Source organism: Brugia malayi, assembly GCF_000002995.4.
Source record: "Brugia malayi strain FR3 genome assembly, contig: Bm_v4_Chr4_scaffold_001, whole genome shotgun sequence".
Lineage (NCBI taxonomy): Eukaryota > Metazoa > Nematoda > Chromadorea > Rhabditida > Onchocercidae > Brugia > Brugia malayi.
Window position 1 is genome coordinate 4626016 of NW_025062478.1, and position 11993 is coordinate 4638008.

The 11993-nt window shown below is 29.8% G+C and overlaps 1 protein-coding gene across 1 annotated transcript; it reads left to right on the plus strand.

The window, feature by feature from the left end:
• Positions 1–10953: 10953 nt before the first annotated feature.
• Bm10620 (Uncharacterized protein) lies at positions 10954–11993 on the plus strand (the record flags this gene model as incomplete). Its single annotated transcript, XM_001893989.2, has 4 exons — positions 10954–11085; positions 11273–11414; positions 11538–11656; positions 11931–11993. 4 exons carry the CDS (start codon positions 10954–10956, stop codon positions 11991–11993), a joined length of 456 nt encoding a protein of 151 aa, XP_001894024.2.

Below are 11993 nucleotides of genomic sequence, written 5' to 3' on the forward strand. Positions count from 1 at the left end.
AAAAGTTTTTTTTTGCAAGTTTGTATTTTAATTACGCTTTCAATCCTAACCGCGCAATCTTGGATGAAACTATGATCATGAAAAGAAATTTTGTATAGCAAATTAGCTAATCATCTGTCTTAAATCAATCATCAAATTGTTTTACGGTGAATCTTCTCAATATTTTAAAATTAAACTGGAAATAAATTAATTTTAATTTGAACTCAAAAACTGCATTAATACAAATGTCTGAGGCATGAAATATTTTTCATCATAATTTGGCAATAAGTGGAAGATAAGATGAGCCAAGAAGGAATTTGTTTGTGAGACAGTCTAAAATTGGCTAACCTAATCAGATTAAAAGAGGCAGGCTAATTTATTAGAGGCTTAAGTTGTTTGTAATGATTGCAGCTATTGACAACATCGTCTTTTCCCCACTTATATTAAACTGCTAGGCTCTTTTATCTTTCTAATAAGGATAGGAAAGATTTTACTTCATGTTACTATCGCAATAGCAGCCATTTTCTATAAATTGTTTTAGTTTTACATACGAAAATAACAATCAGAATTTCTTTCTTTAATTTTTGGTTTAATGCTTTTGTTGAGCCAGATTTTGTGATTTCTCACTCACCAAATGCAATGTTGAATAATTTTTTTTAAAAAAAGAAATAAATGCACTACAGTAATCGTTGAAGTGCTAATTCTGTGCACCGTACAGCACCGTGAAATATGTCGTACTGTGAAAGAGGCGCAATTGTCGCTCATAATAAAGGCTGAAATTTAGATTCGATACTATTACAATGATATAATTGGTTTGATGAGCTTAAATGGTACATAGAAGAACTGATCGAGTCAATTTACAATCAATTAAAAGAGCTTCAAATGCTCGTTAAGTAAATCATGAAAGTGTTAAGTGATATAATTATCGATAAACATACCACTTAACAGTGATAATACTTCAAATGAAAAAAGTTGAGCGAATTATTTGTGACATTCGCTGAAGAGATACTGTGATAATCGAATGATTCAACTAATAGATGCATTAATTACACAACAGCTAAAAGAAATTTCAAATAAATTTTGCCACATTAGCGAAATTAACACAAAAGTAATTATATCGGATAATGGAGTAGTGACAATGATTTAGTTTCATTTAATTATATAGGACTGATCAAATGGCAATTTCACTTATTTAGCAGTAACAGTTATGATAACTGATTGTATGACTAATATATGCATTTGATTATTTCAAATATTCGAATTGTTTACCTGATAAAATAACAGCCATTGAAGAGTAATTAGGAAAAAGCGAGAATGGCTTAAGAATTTTCGTTTTATCTGTAATATTTATATATATTAATACTTTAATGAGCTGTTTTGATCGATCCGCCAATCATTATGCATATTACCTTATTGACACCGTAATGTAATATCATCAACGTAATTGAAACCGTAATATGATCTTTATCTATCAAATTAAAGTTAATTACTTTTTATCAACCAAATTGTCGGCTTTTCTTCAAAAATGTCACCATTTTTTATTTAACCGCCATAAATGGTCTATTACGGATAATCCATCTATGCTACACTTCCCCGTTATACATTTATTTGCAAACAATTATCGCATTTTGCTACCTTTAATTGCATTCTCATCCCTATCCGGGAAATATTCCGGAAAAGAAATTATTCAACTGAATCAAAGAGATTAGTATTTAACGCTTGACAGAATCTGATCTATGCTAAGGTGAAAGTGCGGCAACGATGCTTAAAACACGCGAACAATAAACCATATTCTCAAAAATAAATCTTGAAAGATTTTTAATTCTTACAAATATAGAAAGAAGAATAACAAGTAATACTTCTGCTATCAAAAAACCTGTCCAAGATCTCGAATAATTTGCATGCAAACTCAGAAAGGACAAATTCTAATCAATTGACAATCTGACTAGGACATAAAATCGGATCAATTCTGTAAAATAGCTGTGAATCGGTGCTTTAATCATTCTATTCTAATCATTTTTAAAAAATTGGAAATGCTGAAGATTGCAGTGATTGAAATATAAACAAGTCAATATTTCATAAAGGGCGCTTACTAACTGCTTTATATTATCGAAACAGCCAAGTACAGGCGAAAACGGAAATATAATTCCGTTTCCCAAATAACATTGAATATTTTGATATAAATCATTTTCATTCTTCCCTATCTTTCCACATATTCAATCGTTTTTAGCTCGATATAATGGAAGGAGGAGCTTGCGGTGATGCGGTAGTCCATCCCACATTTATCCGACACATCAGGTTGCAGCAGTTGCCGGTGCTGCGACTGCTTCTGCTGTTGCTGTTGCTTGCTCGTTCCGCACAAGGCTATTCATATTCGTGTGATTGTCATCTCCCAGTGGTACGGTAGCAAATCTCTCTCTCTCCCTTATCACTGACAACCAACAAATTCCACCGCGGTACAATAACTCCTCGCAAATTCCCTACTTACCAAGCAATTAAAATAATAATAGACAAAGATTACACCAGTGTACGCTGTTTATGAGTAACTAGGAAGGGTTATTCAATGCGTCAACTGCTGAACGCATTTAAATGTCTTGAAATATACGCTTTCAGATGTTATGCGTTGCGTTACTCATCGATAGATTTCCTTCACCGATAGGGTATATTCCGTGTTCGGCAACGATACTTTCAAGTTTCATCGAATCAGTTGTAACGGATACTGCACGAATCGTTCCTATAGGCAATCACATTTCCGTATTTATCCCTGCGACAGAAGACGAACGGAAGGTGAAATTTATGGATGCTGCAATGCAAACATCGCCTGGTTTGTTACTTTCCTCGAAGGATTTCAAATTCTGCTTTACGTTTCATAAAATGAATTGAATTTTAGTAACGCAACTCAACATGTCAATAATAGCTCGTCAATTGCGTGATATGGCTGACAGGTTCGAGTACCACTACAGTGAGGAAGAACGACGCTCTGCATGCACACCTGCACCATCATCGCCGCAGTCGCAGGTTAGAATTCATTACATAATCTCTCGGGGAAGAACTGCTCTATGGAGGAAAAATATGAGTCACTCAAAATTAGATAAATCCCACATTAGATTTTGTGTAAACAAAGCAAATATTAATGCACTGTAATAAAGTCCCAATCACTATTAAAGGTTTACGGTTACAATTATTGCGCAAATTGTCAAAAAATATTGCCATTGACGTATTCACATAAATTCTTCACTTTTTCATTCTGAAAAGATTATTTTAAATGATTATATTTTAAATAATAAACATTTCGTTTTCTAACTCTCAAATTGCGAACTTTGGTCGAACATTGAGTCGTTTAATACTCAGGAAGTTTTGGCACTTGTAATTTAGGTCAAAACTGAAATAAATTTCAGCTGCGAAGTTTGTCATTTTCAACTTTCGTCCAATTCATTACAAAAAATTTCATCAATGTTTTACTGGAACGAATATTTGAACGATTCTATTTGAGGAAAAAGTGAATTGCGTGTCTACCTTGTACCTATCTGCGTGATATTTCCATGTTACACTAACCGTCACAGATAATGTTTAGTAGCGGAATGGTAGAAAAGTGTATGATAGAATGAGTCGGCCATATTAATATCACATTTTAATTATCGAACACAATACTAATTATTAATCAATTTATTTTTGTACTTATTTTGTGTATTAATTGGTGCTATGCAATTTTGTTTGAATAAACAAATATTTAAAATTTTGTTAAACAAAGTTTTCTTCACGAATTTCATTACTTTGCTATGGTTGAGCCTTTAAATTAACAAAGTATCGTTAAAATTGAAGCATTTGTTTAGCTCCGACTTTTTGCTAGAATAAGACAACAGCGCACAGTAGTAGTAACCTAAAAACTACGGTATTAATAGCCGAAAGGTTCAATTTTACAGTTAGTGGCTCTATAAATGACGTAATGTGAAGTGACACCTGGTCATTCAACTTTGGCACTTTAATTAATTCAACTGCAAAGAATTCAATAATCTCAAGCCGAAAGCATTTTTTTACTATCATTTACAAGTGCCCAGCAAGTGCTTCCATACACTGACCACTCTTTAGAGTCATTACTTTGTCTACGTTTTTCCACTATGCAATGATTAATTAATTCGATGAAACTATTTGTTGCGCCACGTGGCAATCATCAGAAAAGTATAAAAGAGAGAGGGCGAGGAAAAGAGAAAGTGTGGTTGAGAAAAAGATTAGAATTGAAAGTTGTGGAATGTGCAAAATATTGCAAAAAAAAAAAAAAAAAGAAGAAATCTTAAAAGCCATTTAAGCATTTGTTTACCATTAAATCTAATCTATGCTCCTTTGCTGACCCATTTGACCTTTCATAATTATGTGAGAAGACGATAATCTTAGTTAAAAAGCATATGGTATTCTGTGCAAGTGGTTAATGGCAAAAATTTTTTTGCACTAAGCTGTAGACTTATGTAAACTAAGCTAACAGTGGACAATAACCTTCAGACTAGACAATTATCCAGGAAGTCCTTCTAGCTTGTTTTTTTCTCAATTAAATTCACACCTGCGCAAACGTTCAGTGAAAAATGATGGATGAGCAATTAAGAGAAATGCCATTCACATTTGCGCATTCATATCGAATTACATATTGTTGGGTAAGATTAGTAGCTCACACTTCTAAGTGACATCGTTTAAAGCAAATTCATTTATCAATTAAAACTCGAAATATGAAAATTCTCTCTATATATAATATTTGTTGTTAATTTATATATAATTTCTAGAAACCATATCAGTTAGTATTTCAAAATACTGTTGTAATTTCAGGAATACTGAAACTAACAATGATAATATAAATGATCTTTCGAAGATTCAGTGCGGAGCTTTAATAGTGCAATGGAACTAAATAGAACTGTTAAATATGAATTTATCTTACAGAAAATGTTTATAATAGCATAACCATTCCATTTAATTTCACCCAATATTTTGATCATTTTTTAATCAAATTAAGTAAATTTGCGAAGCGAAAAACTCCATTCAAGGCCATAATGGCATACAACTAATAACTGATTATATTCAAAAACCCTCTCAGGCGGTTTTTTCTTTTTTACTATGTCGAACTTAGTGCTTTTTTTATCGACATAAGGCATACGTACAATTTTCAATAACAATACTCCTTCAACCATTAACAATTACTTTTGATGAATAATATTTATCGGAACACATTATAACATCAAAAAGAATAATTCAATGTTAGCATCGTCCGAATTACGAACGCAGTTCTATTGGTCACTAATAAACTTAGCAATATTTCTCAATTATTCAATATATTTTGATAATTCCTCTAACACATCCAAATATATTCATTGAGAGTCACTTACAAATTATTGTAAAATAATGCTCCAATCCAGTATCTTTAAATTTTAATCTTAATTTCCATTTTTGTTATAATTCAATAAATGCATGGATTTTCTTTCGAATTACAGATTTGCCTTTTGATATTAAATTGTTATCCTTTAATGAAGAAGCAATATACAATAAGAATATTGCTACTCATTAATTTGCCTACTTCTAATAACTATCTTTGTTAGGCTTAAATAAATCAAGAGAATATTAAATTGAACAAAATCTCAAAATTAAATTAATTAGGAAACATATGAAATGATAGATAGCAATTGGTATAATCACTGGTACTCTTTGAATTCACAAGGTGACAATAGGACAAAGGGCAATGCGGATTGGACAACAATAGAAAGGATCTCTTCAGAAATGTTGTTTTATTTGATTACAATAGGAAAATGATAGTCTCAAAACAATTTCTTTAATATTTCATATTCCAAGCAGAACATTAATATGAAATCATTGGGTGTTACAAGGTAAAATAAAAATAAAAAACGAATAAAGAAGTGAAAAACAGAGAATGGAATGTTTCAAAGTTAAAACGTATTTGAAATTTACTTAATGAAGAATAACCATTATACTTCAAAGTATTTTAAATATTCAATAATAAAATAATAGACACTTTATATCATGAAATTCCGATATTATTATCAATGTGCCATCCTATTCTTATCATAATTTCACTGACCATTTGAATAACTTCAGTACTTGGAGTAAAGGTAGTGTTTGCACTAATTTTGTTATTGTTGTAACAATAATATTAATAATAAACATATTAATAAAAACAATGATAATACAATAACAATAAAATAATAAAAATAATGATAATAATTAATAATAGTAATAATAAATAAATAATAAATAGATGAGGGAATAGTAAAATTAAAGCTAAATTAAATCAATTGATGAATGAATTTGTTGGAAGAAAGATTTCCAAATTTCAGAGATTTATGCCGGATAAAATGGCAAGAAATCTCTATCTCTAATCCTTATTGCAACGATACTGTGCTATGTGCAGCACCTGTTACAGTACTTGCAAAGTATGATAAAGTAAGCTTTGAAGTAAGGCGATTATCGAATAGATAATTGTAGATTGTGTTGTTCTGAGGACGTACTCAGTTGTATCTCATATAATTTATCCCTGTATAATAAAGCAGTTATTTAGAAGATAAGAATAGCACAAACCCTTCTAAATACGACGAAACAATTGATTCAACGATCCATAATTGAGTTGTTTCCTTTCCACTACATCGAATTATAACAATTTGACGCCTCCTTGCCTTATCCCATCTCTGCTCCGATGACCTTCAACAGTTTACATGCTCATTCGAGTAATGTCATAGTGTCTCAGAGAGTATCGACAATAAAGTAATCTTATATCGAGTTATTGTAATATATTTACAGTTAGCTTTAGATTCCTAAACTAAAAACTTATGAATATTGAGGCATTATAGTATTGATTTCGAATTACAGATTTCGCTTTAATTAATCTAATTGCTTATGAATTCAATTAAATTTCTCATCCATTTATTCTTGTTTAGTTTTTTTTTTTTTTTTTTTTTTTTACAGAAAACAATGAAATCCGAAATGAATATAAATTTTAAAATTTCTCTCACTCAATTTGAATCACTTTGTTCTTGGGTCTTTTTTTTTTTTGAGAGCAAATAAAATTATGACAGAAAAGCTACACGAGCCATATCGTGCCAATCACAATTCCTTTTTTTCTATAAAAATCGTCATCAGCCATAAAATGAATTAACATTTTTGGATGAAGCTGAAGTTCTAATAATACATCGATCAAACTATTTTTAATTTATTACAAAATTTATTGACTGAAAATAAATTTCTAAAGAAATGAACAAATTCGGCTTTTTTAAAATGTTTTTTGTTATAAAAGCTTTTGTGAAAGAGTTGAAAAATGAATTCGAATTCAATTTTTACAGCCAATAATGAAAAACTGCTAAATAAATTTCTGTTTTAGTAGATATTTGTTCTGGGAAAAAGGAAAAAACTTTTGAAAATTAAAAAAACTTAAAGTTTCATTCGGTAATAAATTTTATAGTGTAAGAGAAAAGTTTGTTAAGGTTAGAAATTTCTTCACAATTATTTGCTAAGAAAAATACAACTCAATAAGATATAATTCGAAAATATAAAACTTTTCTTCACTTCTTTTTTACTTTTTTAATATTTACAGCATTGATACACTGAAATAGTGTAATTAGTTTAATTTTAAATATGCATAAATACAGATTAATCGAAATGAACTAATTCTATTCCTAAAATAATTGTGAAGAAATTTCTATATAACAGAAAAAGCAGGAAGAAAAGTAAAAGATTAGAAAATTTAGGATCATTTAGTTTTCTGTAAAATCCTTATATTTGGTTAATATTAAATGCTAATATATGATCTTTTATAAGCACTAAAATCCTTTATATTTTGCCAATAAGTTCTAATTAAATATTAATATAAGGTCATTTAGAAGCACTAAAATCATTTATGCTTGGCCAACAATTTCTCATTAAATGCTAATATTTGCCCTTTTACAATTTAAATTTTTTCTCATTTTCACAAATTGAATTCAATTTACATTTCGTTCTTTTTTCTGTTATACATATCGATTAAATTTCGAAAAAAAGGGAAATTTTTTAAAGTGTATTTCAATTTTCCTTTATGTCCTTTTTCCAAAAACAAACCCTTTCTTTTTCAATCAAAAAAAGAAAAAAAAATTGTTGCAATTTTATGCAAATTTGATTTTTTTAAAAATGCTTTAGTAGTGATGACTAACGGATGTGCCTATCGGTTTTTTTCTGTGGGTTAGCAAAATATAATTTCTTTGTTTGTCCTCAATTAAAATGACCGAATGTCGATCATTTAGTGAATTTCCAAATATTTAATTGCCATCTCCTAGTGCCATTGCTATCATCGTTCATCCAATAACCATTCGTTTGCATCATTGGTGTAATAGTGCCTTTTTTCAAAGCTCATGAAACAGCTATCTGAACAGTTATTGGTTTTGTTTCCTTCCTAACTGAAAAGAAAAAAAAAAAGAATTAATTCATAGATACTATAAACTAGTTGTTGTCATAAGATTTCAGAATGACATTATTTGAAAATGATATCGTCACTTTGAAAGCTTGTCACTTATATTAGCGCTTGATTAAAGAAGGAATAAATTTGCGCAAGATGATGTGAAAAAAGAAATGTTTAAAAAACGAATTTGTCAACTTTTTACAACTATTTATCAAAATTCGATATAATATAATTCATTTGATGCAATTTAAAAAGGAATTAATAAGCTTAAAACTTTAGAATTAGCTAGAGTTATATGAGGTTAAGGGAGCAAATCGATTAACTCTAACCTCAGGTAAATCAGATTGGTCAATTGATCAGCGCTATCTTTGTTATTATTTAGCGTGAGAGAATCCATTCTTTATCGAAGAAATCTCATCTAGCAGAGAATAGTTAATTGTTAATTGGTAGACAGATGGGTAGGACAACAGAGGACACAGCTTTCTCAGATACCGACCGACTCAATCCAATGACTTTATGTTTCTATTATTTCAATAATTAGGGAAATTACCTGGGAGTATTGCAATGGAAAGATGAGAGAAGCCTCATTTTCCCTGTGCTATAAATAGCATCAAATCTTCTACCCTTTGTGAAGAAACAGTTTCTTCAATTATTCTGAAACATTTTGCAACTACCAAGCATTCTTATTTTCTTAAATATCAAATTACATAGATATTGATTATAATAACATCGGCTAATAAATCATTTTTGTTAATGAAAATTGAACATCTAAGAGAAACAATTATGCGATGAACTGTACTGTTCAGTGTTTCTGAACAGGTAAAGGATCAAAGATTTCGGTATTATTTCATTCCAAAAATGTTCGTTGACTTCATAATAAGAAAATAAAGTTATTGAAAGAAAAAGGAAAAAAAAGTCAATGGAACAATTGAGCTGCCAGCGTTGTAAACAAGTGTCAAATATATTTTGTGTGAGGAAAAGATTATCGATAAATCTCTATCTTTTAAGAACAAGTAATTTTAGTGCCTTAGCTTGTAATTCAGCCATTCAGGAAAGAAAAATAGTTCATTTTATGACCAATAAACAGATAATATATGATGGATTTTCCAAATAAAGTCAATTTAATAGCAAATAATTTGACAATGATAATTCATCAAAGCTTTTGTCTCCTTTAGGTGTGAGACGAGCGATTTGCATACCGTAGCGAAATTGTCACTGAATTATACTTACGAGCGTGAAATTGCGCGAAAAAACAAGCCCGCCCCCATGCATGCGTGCACTGTCATCGATTTAGCGTGATTGTACAAGTTATTTGTATGGATTTGGTGCTTGGGATCATTCTACCGGGATTTCCTGTTGTCTCATTGTCAATTACTAAGTGCTAATATTTGCAGGGAAGTCTGAGAGTTTATCAAAGTATAAAAAGTATTTGAAAATAGTGCAAATAACGATTTGGATTGAAATGTTTTGGAAATTTTAGAAAAAAAGAGAAAATTTTGTTTTAGGAAGAGATTTCACAATGTTAATGGATGCAAAACTTTTTCTAAAAATTTTAATAACAAAAAACAAGAAGTATTTAAATAATTTAGCTTTACTTATACTCTGTGCTATGCTGTACTATTCTGTTTCACCAACAGTATTTTGCACTGCGCAAATTTTTTTCTATATTTTGTACCGTACACATACGTATTGTTCTGTTTGTACCAATATTAATTTTAGTTAATTTTTCTATTTTATGTTTTCTAATAAATTCACAGAGCATCAGTTTTGAGTTAGCATTTCTGGATATTTATATTATTCAGCTCTAAAATTCACTTTAAAATTTCTTCTTTTTTATATATGATAAATGCTAACAGTTGAAAGCTAAGAAAGTGTAGCTTAGCATAGCAATTAATGGGTTTATAGGAATATGAGATTAACCATAAAATAATATTCGTTGGTAAACAATAATTTAATTATTACAAAGATATCCCTTCATACAGTATAGAAACAGATGCACATACACACATTTGCACATATATATTAATCAATTTATTTAGATTTGCTGATGAATAGATAAACTTCCCGTTCTTGGGAACAGATATGCTGCAATACATCATTAAAAGTTTTTCTTTTTTTTTTGTTTTGAGTAATCAGTCGATAGCAAATGTGTAGCGATTTAGTCTCGAACATGTCTGTTGTCAAAAATGAGAAATAAGTTTTATGATGTAAAGTATCATTAAGAGTTTAATATGATGTAGAATAAAAAAAGTTTTTTGAAAAAAGTTGGTAGTTTGAAGATAGTTTTAAAATTCAATTTAAAATATGATTTGAATTAGCTGATAAAATCACATAGAATAATATAACTGTTTGATCACAATTTAGACAGTTCATGCAAGCGAGAAAATGATATATGAACATATTAGCAGCCTTATTTATTCTGCTGTATTTCTTTTTTAATTAGGATGCAGAGTTTAATAGAAAGAATGTTTAGAAAATGATTTTTTGTCGTCTTCTCAAATATTTTTCGTTAGTGATGTAGTTTTGAATTTACTGTATTTTGAATTATTTTTCAGATGCATTACACTGGTGGTATTATTGACAATACTTATTTGAGCTATTCTCATGTCCTAACAGTTTATCCCTGTGACACTGCTATGTCTCTTGGTGATCATGTGGAATGCTGCATAGATATAAAGCTTTATCAAGTCAATTTATTTTTGATTTATCTTGATTGTTGCAAATGAACTATCTATAAATAGTCCTATTCCTCTTCATCTGATTCAAAAATAGGGGGAAAAGATAACAAAGAAAGTGATTGAGTTTCATTCACTATGATATTACTTATTCTACTTTTTTTCTTCATTTTAGTCAAATAAATCTCACTCATTTCAGGGCTGCATAAGAATGGGAAATTGTAGGGAAGAAGAGGATGAGTTCGTTATTCAGAAAAATTTTTTTCTTGGCATAGGCTTTGGAGGCAGTAAAGCTAAGTCTGAGAAAATCACCGGCAAATTGGATACAACGAATTTTGAAGGTAGTACTTGCTTTTTTTTTCTTTTTTCCTCATTTTTCAATTTCTTTTATTGAAGTGTAATAAATCATATTTTCATTAAATCTTTGTTTTATTGGTTGTTTTTTGAATAGTTTTTTTATGCAGGAAAACAAGAAGAATGGAATGCCCGGGTGATTGCTGAGCAGCTTCGAAGTTTAGCTGATAATTTTGAAGTTAAATTTCAGAAAGTTTACAAAGATCAGGGAAAAAGTAGTGCTTTGCTTGTAAGTTCTCTTTGAATTGGCATGTTAAATGTGGGGGATTCACGATTGTTGATAATAGTTGCTAGTTGTTATATAGTTTACCATGATGAATTTTACCGTGATGAATCTCACTTTAATTATCAGTACATTATGTAGAGTACATTTTAGAAATTCAGAAAAATTTTTATTTCTCTCATTATGAAGGATCGAAACAGATGTAGCTAAGTACCACTAAAGAAGGAATCGTTGAATTCAAGGAACTAAAAAAGAAATCATTTATTGAACTTTATTGCAGTTCTCCAGTTTCACGAAGTATGTTATCAACATTCCTATTGGACGAATGGTCGGTATTGTTTAA